The following is a 24433-nucleotide window of genomic DNA, read 5'->3' as shown; positions in this document are numbered from 1 at the left end:
GGGAGAAGAGACCAACAACCTTCATGCTACAGTCTCCTTTCAGGTAGTTGTAGACAGCATACTTCTAATTTTACTGTTAAAAACAGAGGTGCAGGCAGACTAAGAATCACAAAATTGAGAATATATATCAGATATAGCTTTCCTGAGGGAAAATCCCATGAAGCAATATATTTTTTTTTGCAAAAGTTAGTTTTGTGCTCGTTTGGCTCTTTGTCATGCATGGTCCGGTTTCTCAGCAGGCAAAGAGGTGTGATCTACAAGAAGATATGCACCTGAAATTGCAAAATGTCTTTGAATTTCCTATGTCTGTCGTATAACAGATTTTCTTTGGAATAGATCTGTAAAAAGATTTTACAAAATCAGTACAAAGCTGTCATGAGGACTTTTTATAAATTATTTAGTCTTTCACTAGTATGATTACGAAAAAATAATCTCAGTGATTATGGTCTTGTTTTGAATCACTTAAAAGCATTAACATGGTATTTGATTTAATCACAGAATCACAGAATGTTAGGGATTGGAAGGGCCCTTGAAGGATCATGTAGTACAACCCAGATTCTAAAGCAGGAACACCCAGAGCAGATCGCACAGGAATGTGTCCAGGCGGGTTTGAATGTCTCCAGAGAAGGAGACTCCACAACCTCCCTGGCCAGCCTATTCCAGTGTCTGTCACCCTCCCTGTGAAGAGGTTTCTTCTCATATTAAAGTGGAATCTCCTGTGTTACAGTTTGCACCCATTGCCTCTTGTCCTACCGTTGGCTGTCACCGAGAAGAGCCTGGCTCCATCCTTGTGACAGTCACCCTTTATATATCTGTAACCATTAATGAGGTCACCCCTCAGTCTCCTCTTCTCCAAGCTAAAGAGCCCCAGCTCACTCAGCCTTTCCTCATATGGGAGATGCTCCACTCCATCATCTTTGTTGCCCTGCGCTGGACTCTCTCCAGCAGTTCCCTGTTCTTCTGGAACTGAGGGGCCCAGAACTGGACACAATATTCCAGAAGTGGTCTCAAATCATTAATTTTTGGATTAATTGATTTATTTACCAATGCAATTTGGATGTAGAAGAGTGGATTGCATTAATCTCTTGCAGGAGACTCTGGAGGGCAGATATGTTAGGTGTCCCCTCCAGGCATTCCCTGGTGAGTATCAGGAGCAGAGCTTCCAGGCTTTCCACACCCAACACAAGGGAAGATGACAGGTGTCTCCTGGCCAGGTCAGACAATGGTGGAAAGAACAGATTTATTGCCCTACTGAAAACTACTGTGACCAGGTGTCGGGCTGTTTGACATGGACCCTAAATACTCCCGATCCTATGCTTATCTACAATCGTATCCCCTCGCCTACTGAAGAGAAGGCACAGGGGGATCTTATCGATGTATATAATTACTTGAAGGGAGGGTATGAAGAGGATGGAGCCAGGCTCTTTTCAGTGGTGCCTAGTGATAGGACCAGAGGCATAAACTGAAAGACAGGAGGTTCCCTCTGAATATCAGCAAACACCTCTGTACTGTGAGGATCACCAAGCACTGACACAGGTTGACCAGGAAGATTGTGGAGTCTCCATCCTTGGAGATATTCCAAAGCCATCTGGACATGGTTCTGGGCAAGCATCTCTAGGTAGCCCTGCTTGGGCAGGGGATTGTACCAGGTGACCTCCAGAGGTATCTTCCAAGCCAAACTGTTCTGTGGTTGTGTAAACCTGTCATCATCAGAGCATGTCTTATCCCCTTCCTGCAGAACATGTTCTCAGTGCTGCCCGGTTACATGGACTCTTGAAATCTTTTGTCCTGTTCTGTCAAAGATACATTTTGGCGGCATCATTGCAAGACTGGGTGTTTGTACTAGTTGCAGGATAGGTTTTCCATCTTCTAAAAGCAATACAAAGTAACTAGTGGATGTTGTTTTAATGAATAAATACAAGTCATGACTTAGAAAGCTGTAATGCTCCCCACATACATTTCACTGGATAAAATGCAGTCATCATAACATATTATTAATGATCAGTAACAGTAATGAGATTATACAAATACCTAGAGCTCCTGAGTTCATTTTGCTTTGTGGTGTTCAATGTTTACCATCCAAATTACATTCATCCTTTAAGTTCTCAAATATGTTTAAATGGGTTGTGAATTATTTTGATCTCTGAACATCTCTTGCTACTGCAAATGATCTGTTACAAGATCTAAAGAGCACATAGATTTGTGCTACAGAGAAAATACATATACATATATACATGTAAAACCAATTCCTTATCTCTCCAAACCTTTGTTACTCATATCTGTGCAAAAAAGTACAACAGATTATTAGATTGAAAATATTTCAGCCTGAGGACATAGATTGGAGCATTTTACACCCCCAGGTGAGAGTAACTATTTGATTTAGAAAGAAATGACAAGTTCAAAGGACCATGCTATTCACTCCTTTGTAACTTAGCAAAGGGTACATATATAGGGGAAAAAATGCTAATTTGTGAAATTTGAGGTAACCCAGTTACAAATCTTGAAGCAATTTGATGATGAAGCATGTAACATAACTCTCTTCAGACAAGAAACTCAGAAAACTCTTTAATATCCACTGTTACTGATTTGCTCTCTTAGTTTAATTATTTTTAAAAAGCTTCTGTTAATATAAATATTATACATAAATATGGGGGTGCTTTCAGGAGATGAGGTTAAAATCTGGTCCTCTACTCAGAAAAGGTCACACCTTTGCAGGCCTATCTTTGCTTTTCTCAGTGAGTTAAGCCTGTTCTTATTTTGTGACCTTTTTGTGACACTCCAGGCCAGTACCAGCAGTTTAATTAAATGCCACTTAGAAAGTTAATTATTTTATTTTTTTCCCCTAAAAGGTAGAAGTGACAGAAGTATGGAGTCAATATAATCAGGTGTTTCTTGAATGCCAGTTGTTAGATACTTTCTTGGAGTTATTGACAACTTTCTGACCCACTGTCAATGACAATGAATGGTCATATGTGGAGAAGAAAAAGGCTTCTTTTCTCAGTGTACTTAGGTTCTGTAAAGATGGTTTTCAGCCTCATGGAGAATACCAGAGTAAGACTTAATTTAAGTTCTTGGGCTGTAGTTAGTCCTGCCCTTTGCAGTCACCTTTGTACATTGGTGAGCATCACCCTTGCTGAAGAGTCATCTGTCTCACTTGGCTCTTGACTTAGAGTCTGTCTCAGTTTCTCCTGCTTGTGAACAGGTTCTGATTTCAGATGCGCTGGGGATGTTCCCAGCATATGCCATGGCTGAGATAGCACCCATAAGAAGGTCTCTGGTTAACATTCAGAAGATGAAATGCCGAAGCATTGTCAGTGTTTGATCACCAGCCGATGTGCTTGTATCTCTCAGCTGTTGAAGTATGACAGGACCGCAGGGTTTCTCTTCCAACCTCTCAGTTGTTTTTCTTTTTCCCTGGTTGTCTTACATTTAGTCTTCATAATATGTAGGTGGCAAGTGAAGGGTACTCTTATGTTTGGTCCCTGTGTATATGAGAGATTGGGCTTTCTTCTTTCTGGCACTTGCAAAAGAAGTGTTGTCATCCCCTGTTAAGGAGAGGTAGGAAGCAATACTTTCCCTCAGGCCATAGCTGAGGCAAGAATCATCCATTGCTGCCAGGGCACTTTCAGCATCTTCAGTTACCTCCAACCTTTAAAAGAACAAAATATTTTTACCATTTCAGCTACTTGAACTGAGCCTATTAGTATAATACTAACAGTTGTTGAACTGCATCATATTAATTTTGTTGTATAAAATTTTCCTGGCTCACAAATCACCAAATATTTCTGTCACTTAATGATTTTCCAAAGTAATCAGTACAACAGTACTACCTAAATATTTTTCAGCATCGGAAAAGGAAATAACACCTATGTACTTTCTTCTTAATCTGTAGGAAAAATTACCTTGATACTGCACAATTTTTTCTTTCATTTGTAAGCAAATGAATATGCTTTGTGAAGGAAGGGTAGTGGGGGGAAATTTACACTTTAGAAATAAGAGGTGCTTTTCTTTCTGAAGGTGGTTGTTTAACCAGCTTCTGAAACCTGACCTACTTTCTCTAGTTGCAGTCATGATATTAGAAATCTCATAAATCTCAAGCTGGGCTGTGTAGTGAGAGTGATGCAGCAGGAAAGATTTATGCTGGAATAATATGTTCATTGCACTTGTGCTGCTTCAAAAATGGCCAAGGGGGAGCCATTTCTGACTATTGGGGCTCATTTGTAAGCCATTGCATGTTGGTGTGCCATTGGTGGTGGATCTGACCAGGCTTTATGGCCTGGCTACTACTCCTGCCCCCTTGGTGGGGAGCACTCCTGAGTCTCAGCGGGACAGCCTATGTGGCCATAGGATAGGATAAATGATTGCATGTTAACTATACTTTCTTGCAAAGTTAGACCAAGAACATCAGAGAGCTGAACACCCAGTTTTCATGGGTTAACCTGCTTTGGAGCTTGTGTAATCCTTAAAACTGGTCTCAGCAGAAGGAAATGGGTGTTTCTTCTGTGTTATAAGTGCAAGTATATACAAGGCTGGAAAAAAAGCCCTTGTTATTTCTGGCAGCCTGTGTTGTATGTGGTACCTGTGAATGTTTCTCCAGTTGAAGTTTTTATTCCGCATCATCACAGGAGGAATTTGATTCATGACGGTGTTGTTGTTAGTGCTCTGGGTAAGACAAGGTGTTGTAAGGACACAGCAGAGACCATCAGCAACTTCTGAACAGGAAAATGAATACACAGAAAGTTAAACTTTGCTCACTGTTATCTTCACTGTTTTCCTTCCCTGGTGCATGCTCAAATAAACAGTTTTGGACACAGTAGTAGTCAGTAAATTGTGTGTACTCAGCAAAAACACTGTAACACAGGCTTAACTTTTGCCTTTTAGTTTATCATGGGGTATATTTCCCACAGTACCAGTGAGGAACTGAGACACAGAAGGATAAATTGACTTGCCCAAAGTCTAGAAAGAAGTTTGTGACAGAGCCAGGACTTAAACCCAGGTTTCCTGAGTATTCCACAAGTTCTGCTTTTGCCTCCTATCATCTCAGCCATGCAAACAGGGTGTAAAACAGATGCAAGATGCCACCACTCAGATTGGATTGTATGTGCACCTACTCTGCTATGGAACAAATCAAGGTTCACATGTTATTTTCATCTATGTTTCTACTCTCCATTCTCTTCTCCCTGCTCTACCAGGAGTATTGCATATTTTCTTCTGCCCAAGCAGAGCATATCATGCCTGGACGCTAGTGTTTTACACCTCTGAGCCTTCTTTCAGGATGAGATTCTGTAACATCTCGTGGTGGGGGAAGGAGGAGAGTTAAATCTCACTACATCTGCACTTATAACTCAAGTAAAAATGTTAATTGTAATAATTTGGGGCTCTTCCCTTCCTGAATTTTAGGCTTCAATTTTTTGCTTCTTTCTAAATGGAGAAAGGTATCAGATAACTAAAATGTAAAAAAAAATCAATTCAAATTCTCACTCCTCTGTTTATATCATTGGACTTGAAAGTTCCTTCTGCATGTTTGAAGGTGAATATGGCTTTTCTCCCCAGTTTATCAGAGTACTCTTTGGCCAACACACTTCTTCATTTACTTCTGAAATATGTGGAAATAGTTGCTTTACACTTTCAAAATTACAGAGTACTCATTACTAACTAAAGCACAGAACCTGTTGTTCTCTTGCAACTTTTATGCAATTAACTTATTGTAATCTTCCTTACTCATTTTAAAATGTTATAATTTTAATGCATGGCAACTGTAGCCACCTAATTGTGTTGTTCATCAAATTATCTGACATGGGTTGAATTGCCATAAATCTAGAAAATCATCATTAAAACAGGTGTCATCCACTGGACTGACATTAGTAAAAATGACAGCTGAATCTAGATTTGAGCTATGAGCTTGAGCCTCTTGAGATAACTTCTGCTGACAAAATCCAGCCATATTCTCCTAAAATAACAGGGAAGAAACTAACAACGTTTCTGAGAATGTTCTGCTGCAGATAAGGTTGCCTGCTGTAGTGGTTCCTGAGGGAAATGTGATTGGAGAATCTGGTGCTACCTGTCTGTCTGGTAAGAAAAATAAATGGCAGACATGTCCCTGCTGGTAAAGAAGTGATCCAGGAGTTGAACTCTGGCCCTGGAACCCAGAAACATGACATACATTGTACAGCTTAGCAGTTTTGTAGACCTAAGCTTTGGCTTTAGCTGTGCTCTGAGAGGGGCTGGACATCCCTGGCCTGTGCTAACCTCCAAAGTGTGTTTGAAAGTTGTCTAGGGAAGTCCAAGACATTAGTTTGGATCAAAATAGTGTTAGAGAAAGACCTATTGACATGGCCATACAATATTCTATGCCAATATGGGCAGAACCTATCTGTCTTTATTTAGCAGAGTTATTGGACTGATTTCAGTTGTACTGTTAAGGGTAATATATTTGTATTTAGGATCAAACATGATAAACCAAAGGTTTTTCCATTACTTGTTCTGTAACAGTAGTTACAAGTCTCAAACACAGGCAAAACTTCTTGTTCTGGATCTTTGATATAGAATTGCCAGTAGAAAATATGTTTATTCCGCAGTTCTTTTTACCTGAGTAGTGATTCACAAGGTCTTCAAGGCACTGAAAGGTTTGCCGTGGAGAGATGTAATACCAGTTATTGGGAAGGCGGAAGATCCTGTAATGTTTCACTTGCCTGTGTCGCACCGACAAGGAATATAACCCTGGAGAAAGAGAGAACTAATTACAACAAAGTAGGACCGTAATCCTGGATGGATGGCAGTGACCACAACCAGAATATTTGTAAGATGTGTTGCTGTGATCATAGAAAGATCTGAAAAATACCCTGAAATGACCATCCTAATATCTACTTATATAGTATGCTTCATATATATACTTAAGGATGACAAAGAAAAAGTCTAACAACAGGGCCTGAGATTTTGATTGGATTTAAATTTCTGGTGTGTTTTTCTTTTATTCTTACTGATATGGGATTTTTTGAAATATTTTAAAGGAAATAGGCTTTTACAGAAATTGTTTGTCTTCCTCTGAACATGGGGACCATACTCATCTGCTGGTGTGCTGATTTAATCAGCTTCTACTAGTGCAGCAGCTGATACCTGATAATGCAATCCTGTCAGTAGACAACAATGTGGATTTTCATAGAATTATAAATTGTTTGGGTTGTAAGGGATGTTTATAGGTTATCTAGTCCAACCCGCTTGCCTGTTTCTTTTTTTAAAACTGTCATGCAGCATATATTTGATAAGAACTCAATGTTGATCCTAAATTTATTGAATTCAGTAGTTATTATGAAACTGATTGGCATTTGGTATGCAAAAGGTTAGAGCAGGTGATTTATTGTTCCCTTATAGCTGTAGTATCGTGATCTTAGCATGTGTTCTGCTGTTTCAGAAAAAAAGGGAGGATATTGCATTGCCCAATGGGAGATGTATTCTTATTAAAGATAATAGAAATATAAAGTGTGAATAGTACAATTCCCATGTAGCAACAGAATTGCTACAAAAAGAAAAAAAAAATTGAAAATACGTCATTTTTTGTAAAGTAAATAAAAGAACCACCTCTTTATATAAGAAATGCACTTATCACTCACCCTGCTGCATGGTATGTATTTTTTAGCTTTTTGAGGCAATTTTTTGTGGATGAAGGCAAAGCTGTGACTTCTCCTCCATTTGAAAAGCCTACTAAACTTTGTATGTGACCAGGGTAAATAATAGTGTTTGAACAACTGTGTCATGATTGTACAGATGCCTGTGGGATTTTCCATGGCCATCGCTGAGTTTGTTTCCAGCTCTGCTCATGCCATAGGTGACTGACGAAGACTCAGATGCTGCACTGGATGCCTTTGCCTGAGATCGAGTGTGTTTTTTCTCACCTTTCCTAGTTTCGCTCTCTCTGATCATGAAGGAGCCGACCTTGGTGTTGGGTAGCTGTAAAAGTTCCTCTGCTTTTTCTCTTCCCAGCCCTTCAAACAACCAGCTGTGAAGCAGGAAAAAACAAATTCTGAAATTTGGACACCAGTGAAACAGAGAGCAGCATGTGGCTGTGAAAGTGCAGCATTAGCCAGGAAAAGTGACGGCAAAAATAACACTGTGGCTTTCTGTAGTTATTCTCTCAACTATGTCCAGGCATATTTGCCCAGTTTACGGACAAAATCTTGCTCTCTTTGGGTTCCCTTAGCTTTTTTTGAGGCCAAAAGATGAGTAAATAAGGTTTAGACTCATTAGGGAAAACAAAACTGTTCAAGCTGCCTTGATCTGAATAGTTGGAGACATATCCCTGTGGTATAATTATGGCATATCTGTGTCATTAATTAACTCACTCTTTTTCATTTAAACCACTTTTATTAACCCCGAATTTTGTTTTATTGCATCATAAATAAACCCAAAATAAAATACAATTAGTGAGTAGTCCAGCCATTTAAATTAATTGGCTTCGTGCATAAGGGAAAGTGGAATTAGTCCTACTGATTTTCATCATAACCTGGTGCACTGCTTTGTTTTGCTGCAGCTAGTGTCTAACCACATCACTGAGCTTGCTCGGCTGGTATAGGAGTTCCTGGCGCTTTGTTATAAAGTTGTTCTTCTGTTCTGTGTTGCAGTCTGCTACCAACAAGATGGTTTTGGGGAAACTTCAGACAGAAGCTTCCATTACCATATCTGTGTCCTGTCTTTGGGAAAGCATCTCTATTTCAGGAGGATATAAAAGCATATGAAAATTTAAGCACTTGCATAAATTGCAGTGAAATTCACAGTTTACATGCTTAAAATTTAACAGGTGTTAAAACTTCTGCCAAAAAAAAGTCTTAAGTGTGTATTTTGATGTTTTTTTTCCTTACTGGTGCCTAGGGCAACAAGAAACCGCTGAACCTTCCTTAGCTCTTCCAGTGTGAGAGTTTACGTTCTTGTATGACTTATTAGTCTATTTGTTATTTCTGGTCTATTTTTTAATGAGAGACTCTAGGTTAAATTTTCCTCTTTGTAAATATCAAAAATTCTTTCTCTTTATCAATGTCTTAAAGTTAGAGATCAGTCCACGCAACAGAAGTATTTTAAATACCTCATATGGCATTTGCAGTTTTTTTGACCCTTTCCAGCTTTTAAAACTAGTATTTTCCTTCTCATATAATCCAAAATTAGATGTGGATTTGATGGTCTTGGATTTCAAAGGAACTGCTTTAGACTGTCAATAAAATAACATTTCTGTCTGCCTCGTCACTATTGGCATTGTTTTGATTATGACACTGAATAACTAATCAGGGCAGTATCTGTAAAAACGCAGTATTGAAAAGCTATAGGAAATGCATTTACTTACCCGTGGTAAACCTTTGCTACATATTTTCCTGGAATATAGTTTTCTCGACCTGTTGTCAGGGAATGGACTCTCCACCAGCCTCCTTCACTGTGAGAAAGCAAAAGAGGGGATATTTTCAGATGAATTTTCAGAGTTTGTCCTCATTTTAGAAATTACTTAAGACATACAGATTAGCATGTAACTGTCTGTCTGTGTTCCTGAATCTGCTTATTTAGAAAGGGACCCAAGTTTGTTTCATTTAGAGTAGTTCCATTTCTAAACCTACATCAGGATTATATTTAGACACAGAAATAAACTACATTGGTTCCATTTAAATTACATAAGTAATAAAATATTTTCCTGCAGTTAAAAGAAGAAGGGTAAATACTCAGTGGTTAAACCATGCTGTGTTCTGCCTTCCCACAGCTAGACTCATACTGGTATCCAAGATATTCAGCTGACTACACTGTGTGTCTGTAGTTACTCCCATAACACCAGGGTAGAGATACTGAACAAATGGACCCTGTCTACCTGGGAACAGGTTTTCTAACAGAACCTGTTACGGTTTGCTCTTTTCCTTTTTTTTCAATGAGTTATTGACCAGACTACAATAAAAAAAAAAGACCTCGTAGCTGACTAGAAATATGTGGTTTTCACTGGTATATCTTAGGTTCTTGCTGTGATACTTAATGCTGGCGTTGGCTTTTGGATCCCTTAGGAAGGGCAGGGTAACAAGGATTTTCACAGGGATTCTGTGGAGCTTTAGTGATTAGTGCAAGGATGCTGATGACTGATGGGTTCTCTCTACCTTTTTCTTTAAGAGATTGAATCCAAATAATAGTGTGTCTTGTCTTTGAATGCTGTTTTTGTGGATGTTCATATAAATACACCCAAATAACACCCAGAATGCATGCTCAGTGTATGTCAAAACAGCTGAGTTGAAAACATTTAAGTTAAGCCTCCTGAGCTATAGCCACTGGGACCGTGGTTCAGAATGTATATGCTGGGGGAAAAAGCAAAGTACCTACTGCTCAGAGCTGGAAATTTCAGGGCCCCACAAGTATTGTTTGTGGGTTTCCAGTTAACGTGAAATTATCTGTAAGAACTTAAGGTTTTTTTTTTTTTTTGTTCCTTGCAGCTCTCCCAGACAGAACCAAAAATTGCAGTAGCAAAAACCCTGGGAGACTCAGCATCTATCTCCCTCCAAACTCTAATATTACTAATGCAGAAAAATCCCTATAGTGATTTAAAGTCCCAAAGCAGCACGTCTCTCCTGGGTCAGGAGCCACAGAAATTATGTAGATTGGGGGGATCATTGGAGGACATCTGGTTTGACTACTGCCAGCTAAATGCAGCTGTTCATCTGGCAATTAAAGGTGCCTAACAAGTGTGGAGAGTGAGAAACTGGGTCAGCAGTGCTTATTGAATCCTGCCAACCCAGAGTAGTCACAAATATCTGTAAGGACTGCTCAGGGAAGTGGTGGAGTCACCATCCCTGGAGGTGTTTACAAAGCATTTAGGTGAGGTTTTTAGGGACATCGTTTAGTGCTGGACTTAGGTTATGGTTGGATTCGATGATCCTGAGGGTCTCTTCCAACCAAAATGATTGTATGATTCTACAACTTGTACTTTCTATGGGAGTTCCATAGCTCATATTCCTGGCAGGACTGGTGGAGCTGATTGCCATTACACATAATTGCTTTGGTAGAAGGCTGAAAAGCTGCCATTATAAAAGCAATACATGCTGCCTGCTCATGCTGGCTTCTCCGTGGTGACTCCTCATCACTCATGCTCTGGTTGTGCCTACCATGCTGCTCTTCTCTTCCACTGCATTTTGTTTCTTTGAACATCTTGAGAAAAAGATCATGCCTACATCTTCTGTGCAGCAAGAGTTTGCATGCAAACAGTTCCTATTGACATCAGCACACACCCCAGTAGAGAGGAACAGGTCCTTCACTAGGATGCTATGCTTTGCATAGAGCATTGGAGTGTCTTGTCTTGTGTGAACAAGCTGGTTCACAAGAGGACAAGGAAAGTTCCCACCAGGGTCTGCTTTGGCTCTTATTTACTATTAGGAGAAGCTCTTGGTCACTGCACAACAGAGAAACATGGTAAAAACTGCTGCTGCAGAAGCCTAGTTCTTTCAGAAGTTGTTCATCCAGCAGAACATAAAGTGCAGCACATGTATGCATATGATATACCACACATATAGTTCCCATTGATATGGGCATATGTAGTTATGTGGTATTGTGAGGGCTCATAGCTGACAAAAGCCAGGAGTGAGGCTTTAAGCTGGAATTTCCAAGCTAAAGCAATTGTTGTACTGTATTGTGTATGTTACGCAAATTGCAGAAAGGTTCAAACAGCTGGAAGTTACCAGCAAAGAATTCCCCTGGTTTTGGGAAGTTCTCCATCAGCAGAAAATTCATCTGTTGGTTTTGTCTGAGCCTTGTGGCCTCTAGGTTCAAGGAAGCAGGGAAAGCGCTTTATCAGCAGAAGGTAACTGCAGCCATTCTGGGTCAGACCCAAAGTCTGCACAGCCCTGTATCTTGTTGCTGCCAAGGCCATTGTAGGTCCTGGTGGCCTGAAGAAGAGTCTGATAATTCATCAATCTTCTGTAATACTTCTCTTGAGTACTTCAGTCCTCTAGCCATTTGTTGCTCTGACTTCCTCAGGTTGAGAATTTTTTTTAATATAAATTTAGAGAGAAAGGATTCCTGTGCTGTGAATGTGTCTGGTCCCCCTTGAATCCATCTGCTCCACCAGCTGCAAAAATGAAATCTTTGATTTCGGTTTAAGTAGTGCAAACAGCGACTGTGCAGCTGAGTAACTTCTAGGAGGCCACTGCGTGCCGATACAAGTTGCGTGTAAAAGAATATCGGGGCTGCTGACTTCAGTTTGTCATGAATTGTGCTCACTCATGTGTGGGGCAATATTTGCACTCCACTTAAGGTCAGTCTGAACTAGTGCTCTTAAGCTTGCTTCCTTCTGGGACTCCTAAAATTTCTGAGTGGAAGTGGCTGGGAAACCTTTGCCCCCCCATCAAAGAAAATGCAGAATCAACTAAAAATTTTTAAAAGAAAAAAAAAAAAACAACTCTTTTTTTTTTTTTTTTTTTTTTTGTTAGAAATGCCTTAAGTCTAGGATGAAATTCTAAGACCTAATCATAAAGGAATTGTTAAATAAAAAGGGTGGGGAGAAAATGAGAGACACACTTTGACACAGATAAATTCAGAATACTTTTCTAGGTGATTCAAACTATTATTGCTCTTCCCCTGTTTTCCACTAACATGGGGGGAATACTTTCTCAAAATAATTTTTCAAATAAGGATTCTGTTTTGAGTCCTACTTTAGAATAGATTTTGCATCCAGTTTCAGAAACCATATCAGAGAAATCCAAGGATCAGAGAACAGTCTGAAGCGGTCTGAAATCCCATATCCTTAAACTACAGGGAAATTTACATCCTTCCTTGCAAATTCTGAACTCAGTTTATTTTTCTATACTTCATCCAGTTTGGTCCAGGTGCATAAAACAGAGCTTTTCATCAATTGTAATAAAACCTAATTAAAAAAAAAAATCAACTTACTCTGATAGCACACGTAGTTTTTCCCCTACATGAAATATAGGTTGGCTTATGTCTGCTGAGGGATAGTCATAGAGGACAGCAAGGAAATCACTCTCCTGACCTGTTAAAGAAAAAAGAAAATGTCACTTACAAAGAAGACAGAGTTCTGAAGCAGAAGTGGATTTTTCATTATGTATGTTATATTTTACATAATAGGTCAAATAGGAAAAAAAAATCTCACTCTGAAATGTCACTTGATAAACAAAAAGACTTAAAGATAAACCTATAACTTCACAAGAAGAATCTGAAGATATTAGAAATTAAAAAAACTCATTTGGTTAATTGTAAGTAACTAATTTTAAACCTCTTTTTCGAGTAATTACCATATTTAAAAGACATATTCAGTCTGAAACTATCAAAATTAGTAAGTATTTAAAATATATAGGAAGTAACTCAGTTTGATTAATGCTGCTGTCTCTAAATGCCTCCAGCTACAATTCTGAGCTAAGCTGATGCCGTGCATTTGAGGAAAGGAAGATGTATGTTGAATTGTTCCATCATTTATGACCACTGATATTTTTCAAACATATGAAATTCGTTTAGATCAAGGGCGATGAGAACGTGGCCATTATTGCTTATTTCCCATCAGTTTTGTAAATTAGCTTGATTTACAGCCAGAGAGATTTATTCTTACCCCTTGCATGGAAACTGTTCTAGAGGTAGCACATGATGTCCTTATCTTCAGTTAAAAGAAGAGAGGCAACATGAGTGTTTATAATTAGATCATTGTACAACTGTGGTTTACAGAACTGAAGTCAGTAAAGAGAAAACCCCAAGCACCAGTACAGGTTGGGGGTTGACCTGCTGGAAAGCAGCAGTGAAGAGAAGTACCTGGGAGTCCTGGTTGACCATAAGTCAGCAATATGCCTTGTGGCCAAGAAGGTCAATGGTACCTGGGGTGCATTAGGAAGAGTGTGACCAGCAGGTCGAGGGAGGTTGTTCCTCCCCCTTTACCCTGCCCTGGTGAGGCTGCATCTGGAGTACTGCGTCCAGTTCTGGGCTCCTCAGTTTAAGAAGGACAAGGAATTACTGGAGGGAGTCCAGCTACGGAGATGATGAGGCATCTGGAGCATCTTTCTTGGGAGGAAAGACTAAGAGAGCTGGGTCTGTTAAGCCTGGAGAAGAGAAGCTGAGAGGGGATCTCATCAATGTTTATAAATATCTTAAGGGTGGATGTCAAGAGGATGGGACCAGGCTCTTTTCAGTGACGCCCAATGACAGGATGAGGGGCAATGGGCACAGGCTGAAGCACAGGAGATTCCATCTGAATATAAGGATAAACTTCTTTACTTTGAGGGTGCCAGAGCATTGGAACAGGCTGCCCAGAGAGGTTGTGGAGTCTCCTTCTCTGGAGACATTCAAAACCCACCTGGACACATTCTTGTGTGATCTGCTCTGGTGAACCTGCTTTAGCAGGTGGGTTGGACTAGGTGGTGTCCAGAGGTCCCTTCCAGCCCCAACCATTCTGTGAATCTGTAATAAGTTCTTTTACATCAGTGGGGATGACTCTGGGTTTTGCAGCAGTACACAGGACATCTGCCAAAGCTCCTGGGTTCCTGAGGGATGGAGGAAACACTTTGCACAAGACTGAGACTATCAAACGTTCAATAGCTCCTCAGCCTGTGGAAATCTTTGGTGCCCAGCAAACGCTGACAAGTGGGAAGTTCAGAAATGTGTGATGTTGGGTGTTTTGAGCTATTGGGCAGAAGTCCTGGCAAGAGGGATTGTGCAACACGCTGCCTGCATTTCCCATGAGGGTGGTCCCATCTGCACATCACAGTCCCCTCCACCAGTACATGGGGAGACAGAGCTTTCCCTCTGCTTCCAGCAGGATCAGTGCCCCATTCCTTCATAACATCATCTAGCAGTACATTTGCAGAGGTGGTTTGGTCTCCATTCCTGCCCACTCTGCATCTCAACATGCAGAAAAATGGGAATGAGTTCAGAGGAGGAAAGAAAAATTACCCAGGGAAATAGACACTTCTGTATCTTGTTAGATTTGCTCCTTTAATATAGATCCTCATCAATATGTCTTTAAGGAAGACATTATTTTAGGGAAACCTAGAAACAGCATCCCAAATGAATGCTGGGACTGGCTCTGTGTTTTCATTCCCTGTGTCCCATGGCCTTATAAATAACTCACAATGATAATGATGAAAGGCTGCAGGAAACATACAAGTCTGCAGAAAATAAATATTTTCAAGGGGAGAGATTTTACACTTGTTATCTTTAGAGTGCTGATGATAAGACCATAAGTGTTAAGGAAAATATTCCACATCTGCAGTTTAAAGGAAATAAAAATCATCTCAGCTGAGTTTGAGTAGCTGTTTGTTATTATGATATAGAGACCAGTGTTATGCAAAGTAGTGGGTCATTGTACCTTAATATTCAAATTGACTGTAAACATTTTAGTCTTGCTAGCCTTTACCCATTGGATTCGCCTCATGATACTGTTAGTGAGCATCCTTATGGATGTATATATATGTAGAGTCTGGAATAGACAGTGGCTAGTTTGACAGTGTGTTTAGTATTATTATTGCCATGGTTTTCTTTGTTGTTTAGTGTCACTGGATTAAACAGGTCTAGTCCAGTACCTTTGTATTAATCAGCCAACTGATGAGATCAGTCTGCTGTAACTTATTATACAATTAGTTCAATTATACTGAAGAAATCCAGTGCTAAGCTTGCCTTTGATTGCTTCCCTGTTCTGCACTAAAAATTGAGAGACACCTTCTCTGTCTCTGAGACTGCTTAGCACTTGAGGCTAACAAGACCTAAGCATTGCTGCTCTTTTGAAAGAAAGCAAAATCTTTGCCCAGGACTGCAAGAAATAAATGCCAAAGGGTATGAACTACAGAGCGAGGATAAAGTGCCATTGCCTGATTTCTCATTGCAGATTATTAAAAAGCAGTTTCACAGAGAATGTCATTTTTATAGTGCCTTTAGCAATGTTTTTCTTGAACTTATGCTGTTTATTTATAAATGTTTTCTTTCCATACTGAAAGAGTGGAAAACAAGTGGTTTTCTGCTCTCCTTCCTTGCGTATTGGTGGTTTGCATTTCGTTACGCACTGTGGGGTATGTGACTTTTTCTCTGCTCTAGCAAGATCTGCATTATTTTCCTTACACTTTCATCTTTATATTCATTTTTGTTTCAATTTTGCACGTTAATTTGTAGTTCTGAAAATGAAGAAATTAATCACAGTGTTGGCTGCCACATCCATGCAAATGTTGTCTCTTAAACTGCATGTACTTATATTAGAGTGAAAGTAAAGCAATTTAAGACCAAAACCTTTAAACTCTCCCACTCCACAAAAAAGACCTCATTTTATTTGGTATTTAAATCAAACCTCACTGGGGTTTTTGGTCATGTGAAATACCCCACCGCTTCTACAACATTTCACAAAGCCCACACTAGCTCCTTTCAGACACAAAAGCCTTGAAACAGGGACTAAACAAATTACCCTCTTTCTCCACACCTAATTTTTGCAGTGATCTAATAGGCTTATCTGATGAGCTCCCACACTTTTAAGTTGTAAAAGAAAAAAGATTTGACTGAATTTTTCTAACACAACCTCTCCTCCGCAGTGCGAGTGCAGGTTGCATCTGAAATGGAACAACTCAAAAGTTAGAGTGGAAAGATCGAAGCACGGACATTTCCACTGAATCAGGTGTTAATTCTGGTGTGGGCTTTTAAGGAGTGAAAAATGGATATGAAATACGTGCTAGTTTTAGATGTCTGCATCCCTGGATGCCTTGCAAAGTTGAGACTTGAACACTGTGTGCTTTGAGCTGTTCATTGTGAAGGGACTATGCTATTATAGAGAAGGGAGAGCATAGGCAGAGCTTCTATTCATCGCCCTCCAAAAATGCTGTGCTGTGCACCGTTGTGGTCCCTGTCTGGAGTGGGAATGAGCTGTTCAGAGCTCAGCTCTCTGCATCATCCCAGTATTATTGTCCAGCAGAAATACTGTGATTTATGTCTTGATGTATACCAGAGAGGGTAAAGGAGGGCACTTGTCTGTGTCTGGGGGCTGGCTGTGCAGCAGCCATAAGGTGTGGCTGCAGAGTTGTGCTAATGCACCCAAATTAGATCTAAACCAGCCAACTTGTGAACTGAGAGTTATGCAGGTGCAGGTCAGTAAGGATTAACCCTTGATTCAGGGTCCCGAGAGAGGAAAGAGGAGGCAGTGGGCTCACAACCCATGATGACCTCTTGCTGCTGCAGCTACTCTGTTATCAGTACCTAGGCAATGTCAAGGACACCCATAGAATGTGGTTTCAGATGGAGTGCAGTCATATTTGGAGTCCAAATGCCTCCTTGGGTAATGCAGCTTCAGCAGGGTTCCTTTTCTCAGGACAAAGCCTGATGCACTAGGGATGAGGAAAGCACAAAGTTTTGCTTTAATTGCAGCTCTTAGGCAGCACAAGAGTCTTATAGGCATCTGATGAACCCGTTCACACTGCAGATCTGCAGCCTCCAGTTTTCTGTTTTCTTCCCCTTTCTCGTTGAATATCCTTTCATTTCTTTCTTTCCCTTCTGTTTCAGTCCTTCCTTTTATTCAGTCTCACTGAAATGAGCCGGTGTCAAACTTCCTTTTCCTAACAGTTATTTGGACAGTTGTAAGTCCATGGATTGGATGTTTGATCTGGTCAGGAAGAGAAAAAGCTACAAACTCTTTGGATTAACCCCAATATACGTTTTTAGCACTGAGTTCCTTTCCAAAAGTCTGTTTTTATTGGATTTGGATGACAATATTGATGCTTGAATTCCTGACTTTAATTACCAGCATTTAAGCCATTATGAATAATACTGGCCTGATTCAGATGAAGAGTTAGATTCAAAGAGCTATGCGAGCTTTTAAAGCTGCCTTTGGATGCTTAAACATAACTATTCAGTGCAATTTCAGCTGTGTGAGCGTCTGAGACATCCCTATGGCCTTGGCAGATGTCACTGCAGCTACAAGAGACTTGTTCCCTCCCCAGGTGACAGCTGAAGGTCAGGCAGGATCTGACAAAGCACCTTTCTAGATGTGCTAGACATGTAGGAGAACGCAAGTAGATCAAGCCCTGAGTTCCTAAATGGGTAATTTCCCCTTGATTGCTGTGCTATCATTGTTTGCTGAGTCTTCTTTTAGGGGTGTCTTCTTTTTACATCACTGGAAGAGATGCAGTTGGCTTTAGCCTTGCTAATCCTGACTTTTAGCATGTGCAGTAACAAGTCAAACTTGGTCACAGCCGTGGCAGTGACCCCGCGCTCACCTGCTCATCAGCGAGGTCCTGCTCTGAGTGCAGGACCTGTTTTGATACCTCTGTTTTGATGGTTATGGTATTCATGATGGAAGTTGTTGGGAAGAACAACACGGGCACTCTTCTTCACAAAACAATAAATTTTCAGTTTATGTTATGGACCTCTGAGTCTAACAGCTTTAACACTAATTGATCTCTGCTTAATTAGGACCTAGGGCTACGTGGCTCCCTGTATCAGCCAGTTCTCAGCCATTCTAAAAGCAGGGCTGGGTTTCCTTCCAGCAATAATGAAAGCAGACTGATTCCTTATCCTTATAATACTGAGCAGCACAACTGGACCATATTTTGTGGAAAACACAACAATTTTGATAAATGCCTTCGCCCTCTAAAAAAAAAAAAACAACAACAACCCACAAAAAACCAAAACCAAACTAAACCAACTAAAAAAGCCCACCTGTTTCTTCTTACTCACCTTTGGGGGGTGATTTACTACAGGTACTGTCCCAGCTGTCTGCTGTATTTGAGCAGGAGAGCAGAGGCTGTACTGGCTCTGCACCTACGCACTTGCATTTTGGGAGTAGCAGGTCAATGAATCCTTTTTGCTTTCCCCCTCTGCCGCATGACCTCCACCAGCCTACAGGAGGGCTTTGCAACCTCATTTTTTCACATGTAGGTGCATAGGGCAGATGTGTTGTATCTCCCGTTGGCAGCTTGACATGTGAAATGTGTATTTCTGTATAACCTTTGTTGATAAGCCTGGTAACATGGAAAGCTGGCCGCATACTGCATTTAATTCAACTGTCTAACAGTGGAATCAGGTTCGGTGCAAGCACAACATCATTAATTAAGGTTTTAACCTTAAATGAAGCAGAACCGAGTTTTGAGAACAAATGTGTATTAAATATCACATGCAAGAATGTCAAATTACGGTATCTCTTATTTCTGAAGTAGGCCAGTTCATTCTGAATTGAATCAAGGGGCACCAGCAAATAACAGTTTTAACATTTGGGTTTTTTCATGAAAGTACTTCTTGGAAAATGAGCTAGAACGTACCCAAAATAAGCATTATCTACAGGTTGCCCTCTTTCTCCCACAGCAGTCATGCACTTGCATTTACTACATTGGGTAGATGAAGGAAACACATGGATGAGGGTACCAGACATTTTGGACACCTTTTTCTCTTGAAAGAAATTAAATGAGTGCTTACCCGTTTGGCTCTGCACATTTGTTTCTTCAGAGGTTTTCGGCGTTTTCACAGTATTTCCCATTGTGCTCTTTAAATCCGTCAAAGCTCTTCAGAACTAAATTGAAGGAGACATTAAAATTAAACATCAGAGTAACACCTGCTGTGCCAACAGATGAGAAATGACCTAGTGTGGGTGTCTCCAGTTTTATACAGTTTTGCTTTTGAGAACTCTTGTGTCAAATTCATGTGAGAGCTTTACATACTTGCTAAACTCTCACCACTTTGGTGCTTTTATCAGGGGAATAGCAGAAAACCACAGCTAGGGAAGTTGCTCAGAAGAATGCAATGTAGTAAAAGTTTCCATTACCAGTACCTCAGCACAATAGGAAGTCACAGCGAAGCCATGCCCATACAGTCATTTCATACTCAAAATGTTCTTTTCAGCATTTGGAGATCTGAAGCTACATAGAAATGAATTAGATTGACGTATCTGGTTTTCAGCACTGTGTGTATTGTGTTGCTTTATGACTGAACACTAAGAATGTTGTTTGGTGGTTTTTTCTCTGATGCAGTTGTGCTCTCAGAGAATGTGGGCAAGGTTGTTTTTCCTCTTTTTTTTTGTTTAAGTAATGCCTCAAAATGTTTGATCTCACAACACTTCTCCTGCATGAAACCAGTGGTGCAAATTCTGCAGATGCTTGTCTTAAAAAGTCTTGGTAGATGTATAAGAAATGCACTATCAGACAACATTGAGACAGTTCATTCTCACAGCTTTACTGTGGCCACCCTAATTCTCCCTGATAGAGGACAGAGAGAGAAACCCTTTGGATGTGGAAGATGTCTCATGCTATGGTATATTTTTGGAGGCAGAGGAGAATAAACTGTATCTGTTTGAAATCGCACATTAAAGCAAAATAACTCGACACCACTGGCTGATAGCTAATTACTTTAAAAAAAGATATTTCTGTCACTTGCCCTGTGAAAATGGTAACAGGAGTGTCACGTGGATATTTGCTAAACTGAGGTGCAATCTGCACCTTTCAGTCTTTTCTACCTTAAATATTTCAAAGATGACGACTGCCTTTGGTATGCGGCTCTTTACTTACAGCAGGCTACAGCCTGACCGTGTTAGCTGGCCAGGTGTCTAACTTGAGAAGCAGCACTACTGAAATCAGAGAGATCTTATTACTAATCGTCTTTTGGAATAAGATTGGCAGAAATGAGTATATTGCCCAATACCATAAATTTTTGATATCTTACAGTGAGTTTTGGGAGACACCCTACTAGAAAAAAATGCTGTTCAAAAGAAAAAGAATTAGTCTCTTATCAAATGCAAGTAGATCAGTGCTAAAACAGATGGTAACGCACAGTTTGACTCCAACTCGCCTCATTTTCAAGCTTCTTAATGCTTGTTGCCAAAGGCTCCTTGCTGGAAATCTCTATTTCACTGGCCAAATGTCACATTACACTGTCACTGCCTGCACTCAGAACTAGTTTGGGGCACATCTGTAGGATGCAGATGTGCCAGTGTCTTTCTGACAAGTGTCTGAAAACTGCTTTCACAAGAACACAAAACTGTTTCATTGCCTGATATAAGAAGTCTAGAAGCTAAATGAAAAAAGTAGCCTTAAAGTTAAATAAACTATCTGGATATTTACATTTGAATAAAAGGATCTCATCATTCTTCATTTAAATTCACCCAAGTTTCTAAAACTGAAATCGGAATTCATTTTGATAGGCACTGTCTACTTGGAAGATTTCAATTTTCTGAGCTAACTATAAATATTTTTTTGAAAGACCTAATTTGAATTTATTCACCGTTTTTCTCAGTTGTATCCCATCAAGAATAAAAGCTATAGGGAGAGGAGTAGTGCAGCCAGTACTTTGGCTACAGGTATTATAGTTGTTCCTGGCCTATCTTCAAATTGGCCGGTAAAACTTCCTGGGCATGGCAAGAGTGAGCTCAACAGGGCTGAAAATCTCATCCAGAGAAGTGGGATGAATACCTGGGTGGATAAACCCTGCTGAGCTCTGTGCTGTAGTAGCTGCATTTTTGCAGTAACTGAAAAGGTCTAAGTTATAGTAAGTAAGCTGCAGTTACCAAAAAATTGTGCAATTCCAGATCGGTGCCAAGCACAGCAACACAAATATCTTATGCCCATCTATAATTTTTACATGTGCAACTGTCATTTAGGTGAGAATAGTACTTGAATTTTGTGTTACAAAGTATGGAAAAAGAAAAATAATAGAGTCCTACCTCTGTGTACCCCTTTATTCTGGGTCTTAGTATTTGAGGACCAGGAGAGGAAGTCATCCTACTAGCGATCAGACTTGTGACAGTGAGCTTTCAAGGGCTTTCTTCCTACTCTTAAGATATAGTAGATATCATTTTCAGGTGTGCCTGAGTCACTTTGGAAAGTGATACGTAGCATTTGTTCATGATGGAAAGACTTCTGAAAACTCTACCTCACACTTACAAAATTTCTAAAAGCATGGCACATTTGAGCAAGACAGCTTCATTTTCCTAGGTGGTCTTCAGGGTTCCAAACTTTGCTTTAAATGTACCTAATGTGTTGTTCAAGGTTTGCTTATATGTCATTTGTAATTAAACCACTTTCTCTCTAGTCCAGTTGGATTAAGTACTGGACAACTGGCATGTGCATACTTCATACTTTGCAGAGCACATCCCAAACTGGCCTGGCTCACTTCTGCCATGCAAATCACTGCTTTGTATGACCTCAACCTTCAAAGGACCTCTGAAGTCAACAGGACAGAGCATGCAGCTCATTGCTGCTACTTTAGAGGTGGAAGAATCTGACTTACGGAAAATACAAATGTTATAAAGTACTTACGGGAACAGTGAAAAGCAATGGCGTTTTGGACTTTGATGTCACTAGCGTGACAGTTTGCTATGTCTCGTTACATTTTCCATGCTGAGTTTTACTGTCATTACCATTGGTGGCAGCATAAAGTCTTGAAAGGGGCAGAGAGTTCAAGATGTTCTCTAGACTCATGGCAGAAGTGTTTCATAAAAATAAGTATTTTGTGCTTGCGTAGAGTATTGGCAGTTCAATACAAATCCATTGTATTGCTGTATGGTAAAGTGTATGATGGTTTTCTGAAATTCTGAGATACTCTACAAAAATAGACTTACAGGAAACTGTAGAGCATCTTGTGGCTGAGACAATTTTTTATCATTTAAGTCAATAGCAGAACAATAACAGCTTTATAGATTATATTCTTTTGAAATGGTGAATCTGCTCCAAGCGCCGCATCTCACTTCAACTCGGTGACAGTTTGAGATATGAGCAGAGGTGGCATCCCTCTGTAGTAGAAGCAGGTAATTATGGCAGATCCAAAGAAAATCGTTCACTGAGGGTGATTTGGGAAGAATTAGGGGGAGGTGAGGGACTCTAAGCTCACCTTGACCCCTCAACCCAAGGCCATGCATGGAGAAGAGCAGCTGCAGCTCAGCATGGAGAAACTGCTGGGCTGCAAACCAAACTACCCGCAGGTGTGAGGGCGGCTTTCCCCACTCACAGACCACCTCCTCAGGCATCTGAACATTTTACTTTAACCATTAAGATCACATTTGCAGTCTTCCAAGCTTTGGCCTTCCCTCCCCTTTCCATTTATGCACCTGCTGTTTAAGGAAAGCCGGTCGCTGCAGCCGCAGCTGTTTGCAAACACAAAGCTCATGGGGTTTAGTGACCTTCACTGCTTTATTTTTTCTGCCAAAAGGAAGGCGAGGAAACATCTACAGCCGCAGTCCTGCTTTGTGTCCTATTTATCAGTGGCAGAACTCTCAGCAGATATGAACTCTTCACCTTTCAAGACTGGAATCTCACTGACCTACATCGTGGGGGCTGAAAACCTGTGGCACAATTTACACCTTCCGCTCCTGTGTGTGGCACATGGAGCAATAATTTCCTCTAACACAATCTGTTCTCTGAGAAAACACGCTTCTGGAGCAGTTAAATAGCATGGAAAGTCTGTTTCTTTGTAAGAACTTTTTCAAAATTGTATTTAAAATGATTGAGAATTAATAAAGAAATTAAAATAATAAGAGAAAAAAATTTAAAAAGGGCAAAATAAACACTTGAGTAAAGCCTCTCTGCAAGGAATACTGCAGATTAGTAAAATTAAGATCATTAAGATTGTTCCTGAGGTGCTCTACCTTATTTTATTTTTGCTACCTGATATTCACATCTATACCACCAAGGTCTTAGAATTTAATTCTCAATAAGGTTCACAGGTAATGTCTGAACCCCATTTAGCTTGAAAATGAAAGCTCCAACATCCTATTATTTTTCATGGGGCACAAAAAGCAGCTTATATTTCAAAAGCTCTATATTTTTAGGTGAATTTCCTTTAATTTGTCATTAGTCAAAATAAGCATCCTTTCAGCTTTTAGGCACTTGTAACCTTCACACTTAGAAAGAACAATGCAATTCTGTAATCAAGGGAATTCACAGAAACAAGCAACTATGAAACAACACAGAAATACCACATTATGCAAACTTCTAATGCTTTGAATAAAAAGCCCACTAATCATATTTTGGCTTATAGTGAGCTGCAGTTTGCTTCAGCGTAAGGTTATAGAATTATAAAATTGTTTCAGCTGGAAAAGACCTTTAAGATCATTAAGTCTAAGTGTTACGTCCTATGCATCTATCTTACTGTGAGCTTTCATAGAAATACTCTTTATTCCTTCTATCATTAGTACCACTCCTTACGAAAAGGATTGAGGCAGGCTCTTCTATCTTAACGTGTGGTGGTACTTGAAATCCGTGGTCTGAACACCATCATTGGTGATGAAAAAAACCTCCCTTTTATATAAATAAAATTGAAAAAGTTGTTCCAATATGCAGATAACCTAAAATGTATGAGAGTAATGGTTACCTTTAAATGCTAGGCATGGTATTCCAGGTTGCGGTATTTCTCAGAAAAGCCGTAGTCCTAATACTGCTCTCATGCTGCCAGCAAGGTTGAGCTGATCAAGTCGAGGAGCAGCTGGTCGAATGAGTGTGTTGTGAAGTTCACGCTGTCATGTAGAGCAGCA

General features: G+C 40.0%; 2 protein-coding genes across 2 annotated transcripts in view; one reads left to right on the top strand and one right to left on the bottom strand.

Moving 5' to 3' along the window:
* Nucleotides 1-24433, top strand: part of TG (thyroglobulin) — a gene marked incomplete at its 5' end in the record, with an annotated part of 163359 nt that overhangs the window by 97952 nt on the left and 40974 nt on the right. The gene's annotated exons all lie outside the window — the stretch shown is intronic.
* SLA (Src like adaptor) lies at nucleotides 1891-24433 on the bottom strand. The gene is made up of 8 exons (XM_082046967.1): nucleotides 24274-24433; nucleotides 19393-19486; nucleotides 12898-12997; nucleotides 9332-9418; nucleotides 7893-7996; nucleotides 6589-6720; nucleotides 4580-4712; nucleotides 1891-3649 (listed from the first exon to the last, which is right to left on the bottom strand). The coding sequence occupies exons 2-8, from the start codon at nucleotides 19451-19453 to the stop codon at nucleotides 3430-3432; spliced, it is 837 nt and encodes a 278-aa protein (XP_081903093.1). The 5' UTR covers nucleotides 19454-19486; nucleotides 24274-24433; the 3' UTR covers nucleotides 1891-3429.

The sequence above is a fragment of the Streptopelia decaocto genome (genome assembly GCF_964273445.1).
Source record: "Streptopelia decaocto genome assembly, chromosome: 2".
Taxonomy (NCBI): Eukaryota; Metazoa; Chordata; class Aves; order Columbiformes; family Columbidae; genus Streptopelia; species Streptopelia decaocto.
This window is presented reverse-complemented; position numbering and strand designations above follow the sequence as displayed.

Excerpts from the sequence above, each read along its gene's own strand:
- SLA (XM_082046967.1), bottom strand. The coding sequence starts at position 19,453 with ATGGGAAATACTGTGAAAACGCCGAAAACCTCTGAAGAAACAAATGTG. Across the intron at positions 7,997-9,331 it reads GTAGCAAAGGTTTACCACGG|CTGGTTGTTTGAAGGGCTGG; the intron begins GTAAGTAAATGC and ends CCTGCTTCACAG. Across the intron at positions 6,721-7,892 it reads AGAGAGCGAAACTAGGAAAG|GGTTATATTCCTTGTCGGTG; the intron begins GTGAGAAAAAAC and ends CTCTTTCTCCAG.